The 13,994-nt window shown below is 39.2% G+C and overlaps 1 protein-coding gene across 12 annotated transcripts in view; it reads right to left on the bottom strand.

Moving 5' to 3' along the window:
• The window catches only part of MCF2L (MCF.2 cell line derived transforming sequence like), a 164,366-nt gene that overhangs the window by 141,515 nt on the left and 8,857 nt on the right, over positions 1-13,994 (bottom strand). For all 12 annotated transcript variants that reach the window (XR_008730942.1, XM_055702331.1, XM_055702320.1 and 9 more), the window contains exon 2: positions 13,051-13,249. Coding sequence is in view for 11 of the 12 variants with exons in the window: in XM_055702331.1 (XP_055558306.1) it covers positions 13,051-13,228 (178 nt within the window). In the remaining variant the exon portion in view is untranslated. The remainder of the gene's footprint in view (positions 1-13,050; positions 13,250-13,994) is intronic.

Below are 13,994 nucleotides of genomic sequence, written 5' to 3'. Positions count from 1 at the left end.
TTTGGCTTGAACAGTTGAAGTTAATCATAAGCATCGCTAAAATCTTCTAACACAATATATGAAGTCATACTCTTCTCACAGCCAGAACAAAGATATTAATCTGTGAGAACACACACATGTATTCCATGCTGAATTACTTAAACTACAAATAAAACCAACATCCTGCCAAAATACTATTATAAGGCAAATGTACCAGCAATTCCTTTCAGCAGCTCTCTGATCTCCAGCTCCAACAAAACAGCTAAGACTGCAACAACATGCAAACAATAGCACTGTGCTTTAAAAGGCAAGACTTCAAGTGTTCAGAAAACTAGATGCTGTAAGTAAATATATATGTACACACACACACACAGAGTCCATGTTTAGGCTTGTGAATACCAACCTTTCTTGCTGTTCTGTCCAACATCCAAAGCATATCACATGTCCTTTGATCAGGTGTTTTATGCGAGAACAGCATAAATGACACAGCATTTGAGAAACAAACATAGTAAAAATGTCCAAGTGTGCATGTTAAACTCTTCTCAAATGCAGCAAAATTGACGGGCTCAATGCAGTGCATTTAGCTTTTGCAGTGAGTTTGTTTCCAAGGAAACCAACAACTGCAGATGTTCTCCCATATAACAGGGAAAGAAAATTCAGCAGTGAGATTACTTGTTTACTCAGTATTTTATGCATATTTTTTTCTGATCGATAAACTATTCTTCAAACTCTGTTAGAAAACTAGACTGCATTAAAAAATTATTTTTAAAAACTTCCTCTACACATAACCTACTGAACAGGTGCTGCTAAAGGAAGCACACCACCTTTAAATCAGCCTTCTCTCCCAAAGTGATCTGCCTCCCCTGCTTTGTCTCCTTCAACAAAAGCACACAAAACCTACCCTGTATTATGGATGTGCATCCTAAAAGGTGCTCCAAAAACTTAGCCAGGCCCCAGGTTTCAAGGAACAATGCTGACCTAGAGAGCCTACCGGAACACCTATTCTTACCATATGGCATAACATTGCAAAAATGTATCATGCTACAGAGGTATCACCATGACCGACATGATTTATCCTTCTCAGGATGACAGTACGAAACATAAATAGTAAGTAAAACCATAATGGAGATGCAAGGTAGAAGGTACTTTCACTGCAGTTCTTCCACAGGATGTGAAACCTGTAACTCAAAGTTACACACACAATGTTTACTTTTCATTTAGGCTGCAGATTCTCAAGCCTATATATATAAATGAAAACATTATGGGCACTGCTTTTTTTTTTTTTTTTTATTAGACCTGTTTTCCCTGGGTGAGGTAACCGAATATTTACCATACCTTCTGAGCTCTAAAAGCTTACCCTCCACCCCCCCACACCCCCCGTCCTCTTTTGGTGTTAACTGATTCAACAGCAACACCTACTGGGCACAGAAGGGCAAGATGCAATTTCTCAAAAGAATAAAGGGCCAGGCACAAAAGCAGAAAATACTTTTGAGCATCTATCTCTGGATACTTTTGCATCCCAGTCACTGTGAAACCAGAACTGAAAGGAACAAGACTTTAAAATCTGAATTTTCTCTCTACTCACCCCTCTGAAAGGAAAACATACTGAACAGAAAGATGGATAAAAGAATAGCAGTGACTTCTGGTTGCCATTTAGAGACAACATATTTATACTACATCTTCTAGGAATACTAGATAAACATGGCTAATAGAATCAGTTACAGGAATTCTACCAGTAAAAATATTCAAACAATCTTCAAGTTCATGCAGCAAAGAGGTTTATTATATACCTTTTTGCTCTTTAAATCTTTTCCCTCTGTTAAACAATTACATAGATTTTTTTTTTTAAAAAAAAAAAAGGAAACCGCCACATAAAACCCCAACCAAACAGCAGTGACTAATAACCAGCCAGATCAGACCAAGCAGAAGTTCTTCAAATCTTCACAGAGAAGAAAATGAACACATGTGTACCTATTAAATGCTAAGAACAAGGGCTCCAGAGGTCTTTGGTGTAATGACACCCAGCATTTGCCTTCCATAAAGAAATCTACTGGGGTCTAAATTCCTTAAGTGGAGCACAAGAAGAACTGAGGTCTTGTGAGAGGGACACAGGCCAATCCACATTTCTGGCAGGGTCCATCTAAGCAAGCCAAAGAAAACAGGGGCAGCCCAGCTTCACCCCTCTTTTTGACCTTCTGCAGAGACTGATGTTTCATTTGCCTGCTGAAAGAAGCACATCATGATCAGATTTCACAATCACAGCCCTTGCCTGGTTTTCAACATCTACACAATTCCTTCTTTTAAAATGCAATCAGAAGAGAACAGGATCCCTACTCCAAGCACTGATTACACATCGCATAATAAGCAATTATTTATTAGATGTATAAATGCTACTAGAATCAAAGAGCAACCCTGAAGACTCCCATTTTACAAGTTAGGGCCTCACTCAGTTGGCACTGAACCAACTTTCCCCTTGCTACCACCCCCTCTAGTCTAGTGAATCTTGACTCCTTCAAGACAGTGTCTTTATCTGGTGTTCTTGTTTCAGCTGGGATAGAGTTAATTTTCTTCTGAGTAACTAGCCCAGTGCTGCATTTCGGATTTGGTGTCCGAACAATGTTGACAGCACACTGATGGGTTTGGTTGTTGCTGGGTAATGCTTATACTAAGTCAAGGACTCTTCACTTCCTCAGACCCTGCCAGTGAGAGGGCTGGAGGGGCACAGGACATTGGGAGGGGACACAGCCAGGACAGCTGACCAGAACTAGCCAAAGGGATATTCCGTACCATATGGCGTCATGCTGAGTATATATAAGCTGGAGGAAGAAGAAGAGAGGGGACAGACATTCAGCATTATGGTGTTGGTCTTCCCAAGTCACCGTTATGCATGATGGAGCCCGGCTTTCCTGGGGATGCCTGAACCCCTGCCTGCCCATGGGAAGTGGTGAATGAATTCCTTGTTTTGCTTTACTTGTGTGCATGGCTTTTGCTTTACCTGTTAAACTGTCTTTATCTCAGCCCATGAGTTTTCTCAATTTTACTCTTCCAATCCTCTCCCCCATCCCACCGTGGGAGGATTAAGTGGCTGTGTGTGGCTTAGTAACTGGCCATGGTTAAACCACAATATCTGGGAAGAACCCACCAGCTGGTTGGCCGAGCACCCACCCAGCCCTCTAGGCTGAGCAGGAAACTGAAGAGCACTCCCTTTTTCTGGGCAAGTGCTCTAATCACTTCGATAGGATGTGTGTCGGGAGCCCCAATGCCTCTGTATCCAGCCTGCATGAAACTGACCATCCCACCTTCTGAACAGTTCAGTAAGGTGTATATGGGCACACATAGCAGCTCAAAAGCATGGCACACACCAAACTGCAGACAGCCTTCTCAAGAAGGCAGCAGCTCTGGGCAAAGTCAAGGGGATCTCATCAATCCCAGGCAGCTCAATCCTCACCAGAAAAACTACCAAAGGAATTACAAAGAGAACGAGTGACACTCTTTTGAACTTAAAACATCCGAAGACTACTGAAGCACCCCAAACACTGGCACTCTTCTCTCCCACATGCTGCTCGTGAGCCTCTTCCTTTGGAGTACAGTGAACAAAAGCAAGCCCAGTCACCCTGCTGAAGCCCCACCAGTTAGCGAAATGGGAAAACAACCCAGCTGCTCCCTTTGGGACCACCAGTCCTGGCTGCACACACATACGCCATTGTGAGACCTTCTAAAACCCTGCTTACAGCCTTTCTATGTAAATTTGGTTTGCAACAGTGAACAGGGCACGTACAGATGATTTCTGTTGAATGAAATATGCCAAGGTACATGATACACCACGTTATACTATTGCTCAGAGCTGAAATGATACAAAAGTACACTACAGCACACAGATGGAACAGCGTTACAATATATCATATGGCTCTAGAACATATACTATATGTTCTAAAACAACAGGTGTTTCTCAAAATAGTAACGGGGATGGGGGGGGGTGGGGGGGGGGGAGTAAAACAACTTCCTTAACATGTGTAATGAGGCATTTCTGCAGTATTTTTTTGCCGCACTCCTCTGACTGCAAGCCTTGCCTATGTGGAAAAAGAAACTTCTAGGATTTCTCCTGGAAAAACCAAAACATGTATTCAAAAGAGTGCTAGCAAAGAAGACTTCAGGCAGCATTAAGAGAGCTGAGACTGCTTCTAGGCCCACCAGCCTTGTTTCAAGTGGATTTTTTGGCAAGTCCTGACTGCATTACAGAGGTCCCCAATAACCTCTCTGCACATAAACAACCTCATGCATGTATCAACACACCTTACTGGAAACAGAAGTTGCTGGCAAGACTGCCTGGTTTTTCAACAGCCTGCTCCCCATCTCACAGAAACCTGAGCAGAAGCAACACTAATGTGGTTTCCCTGGAACCTTCACCTTTTGGACAGGTATCCTTGGCAGCAGGTCCCAGGCAGCTTATTTTCAACTCAATCCATCATTTTCAGTATAGCTGTTTTTCCCCCCCAAGATGATTCTTGGATCGGAGTCACACCTGCTGCTGAGCTACCACGGAGCCTTTCCTCCCTCTCTCCCTCCATTTAATAATCAGCAAAAGTACATTTCCCCAGGTAAGCCTTTGCAAAACAAGTCACACAAATTTGACAGTAGAAAGCTTAAACTGACAGACTCCAGATGCAATATCAAATTTATTTCCCTCCTCTCTATATAAAAAGTTGTTTAGCAATGGTCAATGGAAATCCGTTCAATAATTAGATGACATTTTAAGACTACAAGCAATAATCTAATTATGTGCAACAAATAATTTTAAAGATTCACAATTTTTTAATGTACCTTCCAATCAACAAATAGGCTTAAGCAAATCTGATAAGCTGAGCTGAGAAAATAAAACTGCTCACTAAGTAACTTAAAGTGTGTATCCAAATTAAATAAACTCTCTTTAGCCTCTAGCAATTAAAACAAACACAGTATCTTTAGCTGGAGGAAAAGGTTTTCCTTTGACAGCTGGCCATTTAACCAATTCTAGTCAACTCTAAACCAGCACAATTTTCAACAGCAAAGAAACCCAGCCATATCAGCATCTAGTCTGCAGTTATAACTATGAATAATGAACAAAAGGAGTTCCTAGATAGCTATTTTCAGGGGTAGGAAGATTTCTGTGCACCTTACTTGTGGATGTAAACACCTGTTGTAGCTATAGCAAAACACAAAAATAGACGTGAAAAAATGATTTGTTTAATTACCTTCCAATATTTCTGTTAGCAAAGCTCCCTCCTCCTATACAGTGATGATTTGACTTTCTAAACACTCTAAGAGTGCACTGATTAACCCCAGCAAATTTGTGCATTTGCATGAAACAGCCATTCCTAAGTGCCAGAGGCAACAATTGAACTGAACATATAATCTGTGTATTGGCTATAACAGAGGCAAAGAAATTCATTTCCATGACCAATGGTCCAGCTGGAAGCCAGTGAGTCAGTCTAACCCACCACTTCTTACCCTACAGATGTGTAGATAACACTGAAATGGTGTTAAGGCAGCATGTGGAACCTTATAGCTCAGATGGTTTCTATTGCACCTGTGCAAGACCTAATGTTTACATTCACAACTCCTCCATTGTCATGGTCTTAGGAGTCAGTGCCAAACCCAGCAAGCTGTTACAGAAACAGAGGAGGCAACAAGCAAGGGAGAACTCCAAATCTGCTATGCAACTGCTCTTCACTACATGGGGGACACATCAGAGGCATGAAATATCTAAGGTCATGCACTACACTGTCAGAAGAACAAGCCCATTTCTATTACAGAGTTTGTTTTTTCCTGTTTAGATATTATAAACAAGCAGATTTACAAAGATATCCACTGCCTGCAGATGCAGAAAAATGAGATTTACAGAATGCCTAAACAGGTACACATATCACCGTTCCTGCTTAGGTACTTTTCCAATTTCTAAGGAGCCATCTGAGGCCCTAAAAGCACAAAGGTACTCATGTCAGGGACTGAGCAGAATTAACTAAGCTTTCCTACTTCCATTTCAGCAAGTATCTAGTGTTTCATCCTGCATGGAGAATATCTGAAAACTGAAGTACGATTTAAATTAAAAGGAAAAGATTCATTACATTCAGAGGTATCACAAAAGCTATTAATAATAAACTAAATTATATTGCTTTCCTTTCTGATTGAACGGCTATATATTTCAAGTATATTATAAACAAAAGGACACCTATAACCACATCATATTAAAATACATAAACCAAGAAAGCTGTATTAACTTGTACTAGCTTAATACTGCTAGAGAATGATTTCATGCCTCCCTATGCAACGTAAGAATTCCACTATTCTACAAAACTCCAATTTTCAGTTTACATGGATCATGTCTTACCACAGAAGTTTTGAACACCACACAGAACAAAGCAAGTATAGTGTCCCTCTAACTGAATCTTAAAAAGTCCTTGCGGCTTTGTACAGATTATTGGTGTTTGCCTCTCCCTTGGCATGGAGCTCTCCAAGCACAGAACAGGCAGCAAAATGAAGGCAGGCAAATCAGGCTGGCAGAGCTCCAGCAATACCTCTCAGGTTCATGTGATCTCACAGCTAACAAGGAACCCCAGCCAAACTCTATCTGAAAAGCAAAAGACTCTCTAGGAAACGGGAGAATAGAAAGGGGGAAAAATAACAAATGCTTTGGCTGTGCTGCTTATCACAACAGAAAACAGGGAAAAGGTAGAAGGATGTACAACAACGGAGCAAAGATCTTTCCAATGCACCTAATACACCATTACAAGTTGTGATGGATCAGTATAAGCCATTGCAGCACACAGTACATGGAACATCTCCCTAAGATCTTTTGCAACTGGGTTCAGAAAACTTCAAAGAACAATTAAAAATGCTTTCACACCTTCGCTACAGCTGCAGGTGGTACCAGAGGCTCAACTTTATCTTAATGGCCTCGTAATGGGGAGGGGGGAGAAAAAAAAATAAAACAAGAAAAAACCCCTAGCAGTTAATAAAGGATGAGTAATTTCAATAAAAGGCAGCAAGCACTATTTCCTGAAAATGTCTTTTTTTTTTTTGTTTAAAGCTGCATTCTTTTTTTGTTACTGTATGAAATAGCCACAGAGGCAGAAAAGTAAACAGCTGTGTAGCACTGCATTACAGACATATATATATGCACACATAAGTACACACTCTGAATTTTATTGCTGACATTATTGAAATACCTCTCCATAGCTCATTTTTAGCTGACAATGCCTTTTTGCACTAATAGAGCTTTTCTGCTCTAACTTCTTGAACTGAATGCTACTAGTTGAACAGGAAGTTAATTTTTACATATTCCATATTTGCTGTAATTCCCAGGAAAGAAGGAATTAAAGTAAGATGTTTAATATTAATTTCATTTAAAAGGCTACTTAACCTGCATAGCTTAGAAGTCTTAAGGCTAAAATCCTGGCAAGACTCCTACTGATTTGAATCAGACTGGGATTTCATTGCTCTATTACTTGAGGCAGGAACACAATACAGATGAGGTTTACCACGCAAAGGTTCTCCTTTCCATGTTGTTAGATAATTATTCCAATTAGCTTTAAACATATCTCATTTTGAGGAGTTAAACTCATAAGAGTCTGCAAAATTCTTTCAGTAGGAATTCAGTTTTAATAAAAAGCAGCTCTCTTAATTAACACACAAGAACATTGGCTCATTAACATGTGCTGGTACTGGTATCAGTCCTACAGTGGCCAGTAAAGGAACAGGTCTGTAAAAACATTTATTTATAAAATTGAGTTCCACTGGAAGCAAATAGCCTTGAACACTGAGAATTACTAACTGTGCACACATAATATCTGCTATACCTTACTTGGACAGGCACTTCACATCAATCAGTCTACTAGTACCAAACAGAAAGCTCAGCATGGATATACTTAAAAGCTCCCACAGTAAAATCCAGCCTGTCCTTTAGCGGCAACCCACTGTCACTAAGCAGACAAAGAGAAGCATACAGAAAAAAAACAGCCCACCACCTTTTGTCTGCCAACAGTTATGGTGATCCCAGTTCTGTACCCACAAAAAAAGAAAATAAATCCCCAGTACCCGCTACTTGAGCATTATGACAGATGCCACCAGGGACAGCAATGGCCCCCGTTCTGTGCTGGGCCATGTATCACTAAGTGGCTTGTGTATTATAGCATAGGGACTCCTGCCCTAGTTGGCTTGTATTTAAATGCAAAAAAGGTCACAGGCTATTTAGCATCTGCACGGACAGGCTGAGAAGTCTATAATGTCATCTTCATTCCACAGAAGATGTACCAATGTGAATCAGATGACGGCACGCTGTTCTCATTCCCATGAAAAAAGCAGTCTTGTCACAGCTGCATATGGAATTGTTACATGGAAGAAATTTCTGACTACCTCACAAATTTTAGTCTTGACTTTTTATTTATTTTTTTGAGTCTGCTAACAGCCTTATAAAAAACACTTGCTATGATATTCATAGCCTCATTTTGTACATATACCTGCTAGCTGTATTAAGTCTAGTTTGCAAGTAATCCCTTGAAAAAAGTTTTTCATTAAGTTGTTACTTGAAGTATGCTGTAAAATACACAGCTTTGCAAACTAAAATTAAAATTCTCATGAGATATTGAGTATGATAAAGTTCAGAGATATAACACAGCTCCAAGAATCAAGGAACTTTCCAAGTATATTGCATAAATGGAGGGCTTCCCTCCCCCCCGCCACAAATGTACTGGGACTCTTTTAGCTACCAATAAAAGCAGCTTATACAGATCATTTTAAGTTTCTTATTTTTTAGTTAAGATTTTTAAAAGGTTGTATTTGTACACATCAAGGAATAGAATGGACTTGATCCAAACAACATGAGCTGTTGTTTTTCTGAAAAGCCACCTAATTTGAAAAAGCATGATTATTATAACAATGAACATCTACAATATTTCCCTCGTATGTTACTAGTGGAATCTTCATACAGCTTTTATACAGCTGTGACTTGTGGAAGCAAGGGGCTAATGAGTATAACGGAAGTTATACTCTGGATTCAGAGTATAACTGGAGTTACCAAGATGTATGAGTGTTCAAGAGACGGCATGTTACTGGCTTTTTTCCCTACTCTGATGTGGGTGATGAGTGGTCTTGATAACGTAACCTGACCACACTATTCCAGACAGCGAAGATATAGCAGGTATATAATTCAGTCAAAGCCATCAGCTTCAATAATGCCATTGAGAAATGCCTAAAAGGTGTTTATGTATGGAAAACAATGCAAATTAACATTTCTTTCCAAAAGCACATGACTGTAACGGATGAGCATTTCAAGTGCTTGGGAGTGCAACAGCTGATGATGTGCTTTGCAGCACTGTTACAAGTGCTAGAATTGCCACATCGCAGTCACTCAACTGTCTTTTCAGCTGCCTTGTAATTTCTCATGCAAAAATCCTCACAATCATGTAAAACAGTAAAAAGACACCCACTTTATAATTTAAAATAGTTTTAAAAAAATTTTTACTCATGAAGTATGTCTTCTCAGGTAAGTTTGGACCAGGGAGATTTCAGTCAGCTGTATCCTTGGATTCCTCAAAACCTAGGCAGAGTCATGATAGTCCCTTTACTTACAGCTTAAAAGCTTTGATTGTAGCACCCTCATTATAAATAGGCTTATTCAAATAGGCTGTTTGTTACAACACCAGCAACTACAGTTCCCAAGACATCACAGTAGCAAATCTTGATACCACAAAAGGTTTCCTCTGTTTCCGTATTACTTTAGCATCATTGCAGGAACCTAAAATACTCTGTGTGAAAAATTATATTCCAGACAGATATGAACTGTACAGAGGGAAAAATCAACGAAGCAAAGAGAAGGTGTGAACTGTTTAAAGGGGACCATCTCCAAAGCAGAAAAGTCTCATTCAAAAAAAAACCCCCAAACACATCGCTGTTATGTAAACAAGCCTCCAATCACAGCACTTCTGGAGTCCAACCCCAAACAGGTAGAAAAGCATAACAGGCACTGAGAAACTATAGAAATACTAGATTTTTTTTTTTTTTTTCATTTTTAAAGACTAATGACTGTCTTTAATGCCCCCATCCTTTCTCCACAATCTTTCCATTTTCCAGCCTCTTTGAAAACAAGAGGGGAAAGGATGAAAGGATGTATTACACACGATTTGAAATGAGACAAGAGCACACACAAGTTGGTTAGACGTTATCATGCTTCTATCTCAGTTGTGCTCTGCCTCAAGCTAAATTGTGCATGCATTTCTTCCAAGCTAACTTTTTAAGCCTTCCAAAATGCAACATGTTCTCTGTGTGTGTAAACTCACAGACACAATGAAGACCTGATCTTAATTATAACTTCTAGGAAAACACTGCAGTAAAAATATTGCTATTAATGTAGTATCAATATTATAGCAGATGAGTTCCTGTGGAGGAGGATGCAACAGAGGCGTTAAAACTTCAGAAACAGCAACATATGGTTTAACTGAGAAGAGCATCAAGACGCTCTCCATCCTATAGTATTATTAGTCTGCATGAGAGACTCACATTTGCTTACAGAAACCAAAAACAGAACAGAAAAGCACTAAAACAACATTGCTGGAGTTTATTTTCTGCAGCAGCATTTCTCTTTGTGCCTTTTCCCACCAGAAGACTATAAGGCTTAGCTTCACTAAACAAGGTACTATGGCTTTCTTTACCCAGCCACAAAAATACTTGCTTCTTTTCCTGAAATAAGTACTTGAACAAGTGTTAGAACTAGAGCAAAAAAACTGCTGATCCCACCACATACCCAACATACAAACTGTCCATTTTAAATATCCACCATGTTATGCCACTGTAGTTCTTTCCAGAGGAGATAATTTTTAGCAGTCTCTTGATAAAGTCAGAAAACATTAACACGCAGATTGCATCAATTCGAGGCAATAATTTGTTAAAAATCAAAGCCCAATAAACGGCCACAAACACAACGACTCATTCAATCTGTGATACTAGCAACAGTATTAGTAATCGCACAGAAAGAGCTTTCATACTGAATTTAGTTTTTAAATTTAATAACTTTACCAGAAAATTATCTGCAACTATGTTTCAGAAGCCTATCTCTGGGAAAGCTCCTTTCCCAGTCTACACACTGTTCTCTTCAAGTCAAAAGAAAACAAGCATCCATTTTTTTTTTAAAACTACACTCCACTCTTTCACAGGCATAAAGAGTATTATCAGGTGCTTTTTTGTTTTGGTTAGTGGCTTGTAATTCAGCTGTCAAACCAGGCATGGATGCAATCCTCAATGAAAAAGCTGCTACATCTCTGACCAGGAAACTTAGTCCAGAACTTCCTTCACTAAACCTTATACTCCTTTCATACGGACTTCAGTGACGGAAAGATAGCAGCCACAGCTAACAGGTGAAATTAGCATAGCCAATTATGTGCAGGTTATTATAGGCAGACCCATGCCTATGCAGCATGTATATAAACTCAGTTCCCAGTCTGTCTTCACTGCTTTGATTCTTATCTGTGCATCTTACTAAACTTCCTTTGTAGATCAACCAGTCAACTGTCAATTCACTGTTATATCAACAGAGAATACACACACACCTTAGTCTGAACGTAACACCACTGTCCCCTGAATTTCTGGAGAGGAGTAGCAGCAATTTCCCATTGAAAATTCTCCAGAAGATACAAGACAGAACTACCTTTCCTCTGACTTCATACTCCAGGCCTGCCTTCCCAAGTCCTTTTTGTTTCTTCTTCCACCAAAGAATCACCATAAAAAAAAAAAAAAAAAAAAAAAAAGTCTTGAAATCTCTTAGCCTAGCTTAAAGCTGAGACTGAATCAAGTACACTTAACTCACCTCCAGCTGTGGTTTGTTTCACTAGAGGCTATGGACAAAAAGAAAATTAAAACAAGCAGATGTCCACCTTCTTCCATAACTTACAAAGATCTCAACTACAAAGTCAGAATACATGTGCTCTCCCTTCTGTTTTCTCTTGTAGTCTAGATACATCCTTCTTATTTCCACAGAAGTCATATTTTGTAACCCTGTGACCAATCCTGACACCATTCTCTGGCTCTTCTGCGGGTTTTTTTTGCATCTTTCCTTGTTGGGTTTGAGAGAAATCTTGTATTCTGGCAGAGATCTTGCTAGCACACCAATAAAATGATTACTCCAGTAACTACTTCCTGTTAAGCCAGAGCCGAATATCAATCATTCTGAAGTATCACCAAAATCATTTGCTCATCCAGGCTGAAATAATGAGGTGGGTTTTTTTTCTTTTACGACAACAGAGTCCTATCCTGCCTTGTAATCGTATATTAAATGCAAGACTGCATTTTAGTGAATTTCATCTTTCCTGTTTTGGATCATCTTTCCAGCTTAGAGATGTTTGCATGGATACATGTAAATATTTTTTATTTACCTAGGAGGCTTTTAAAAAATTTATTTAAAAAATGTTAATAAGATGTGTTAATAAAGACCAAATGCTATCAGGTACAACTGTTAATCAAATCATAGATTTACAGTCCATCTACACTACAACCAAGGCAAAGGTCACTTAGTTCATATATGCAACAACCTCCTGCACAGGTGAATACAGGATCAGGTGGTACAGGAAAAAATGTATTCTTAGTCCCTGTAACTATAAACTAGCACTCACTACAGTTTTCTGCTTATGGACCACAGCAACAAAAGCAACGTGATAAGGTGCACGAGCATTTTATACTTTCTTCTCAGCAGCTTCTCTAGAACATGATTTTAAAACTGTTGGAAGGTAGGTCAGGTTTCTCCGGGATGACTATTTTTTGCTAATCAATTAATTTAAAGAATTATTTTAATTTCTTATAACAAGCATCAGTCCTCCTGAGTAAAGGTTTATGCTCTTCACTGGCTGCTACTTCACACTTGTTTTTGCAATGACATCACCCTTCTCCAAGTAAATAGTCAGCTTTTCCTTTATTTGGACTTCCTGCCCTACTGTCATTGCTAGTGATGAGACATCATTGCTAAAATTCTTAAAACCATCAGTCCTCCTCTTAACACAGTTTGGCAGCCAGCTGGGCAATTTTCAAAATACACTATATTTTTCTCACCTGTTGTGCCTTCTGGCACCTCCAGCTTATCTCGCACAAGTTGCATGATATCTGACACCACAACCTGATGGTTTGTGTCTTCTTCTTGCTCTTCATTAGACTGGTTGGCTGTTGCAAAACAGTTGCAGCTTCCAGTTTCTTTGCACAGGATCAGCCTCCAATACCAGTAATCAGACATGAAAATGCTGTAAGTGGATTTCTGAAATTTAAAAACAAACAGAAAATAATTTTCTGCAAGTTGTAAGAAAAAAATCTAGATAGTTGAAAAAAGTTTCAAATCATTTTAAGACAGTTACATACAGATTATCATATCTTTGATTTTATGTAAAGAAAAAATATGTGGTTTATAATAACCGTTAATGGTATTGTACCCAAAATAAAAACATCAAGAGTCCCCTGTAGTTTCTCAAAACACTTATATCTTAGGTCAGGGAGCTAATCACAAAAAAAACCCAAACAATATACAAATATCAAATTACATATGATCTTAGTAACAACCGCATAAAGGTAAAATATATCTGTATCATATTTTCAGCAGAACAACTCAATATTAGCCTTAAAGCACCTTCTGAAACCCAGTTTAACTAGGTGGAAGAACACCCCCAAACATGGACTGTCAAAAACTAAAATAATGTAGGAATAGGTATTAATAATTTTAAAAAAACCCAATACTATGCTTTCTGCAAGGGCGTGTGTGTGTGCGTCCCTGAAATTACCGTTCAAAACTTTAATAAAGCAACTGACTGAAGGAAACCTTGACACTGGAAATGCGGCAGGAAGAAGAGACACTTTGGTTTCCGACACAGCACCCAGGTCCTTTGAGGCTACCCTCTTCCGGACAGGAAAAAAGGGGGCAACTGTTCCCTTAGCCTAGGCAGGACTTACTAGCAAGCCGATTTGTGCTTCCAGGTAAGAGAGAGAGCATGTTCTTTAACACCTGCAGG

This window comes from Falco cherrug, chromosome 2 (genome assembly GCF_023634085.1).
Source record: "Falco cherrug isolate bFalChe1 chromosome 2, bFalChe1.pri, whole genome shotgun sequence".
NCBI lineage: Eukaryota > Metazoa > Chordata > Aves > Falconiformes > Falconidae > Falco > Falco cherrug.
Note: the sequence above shows the minus strand (reverse complement) of the source record. Positions and strands in the feature narration are given on the sequence as shown.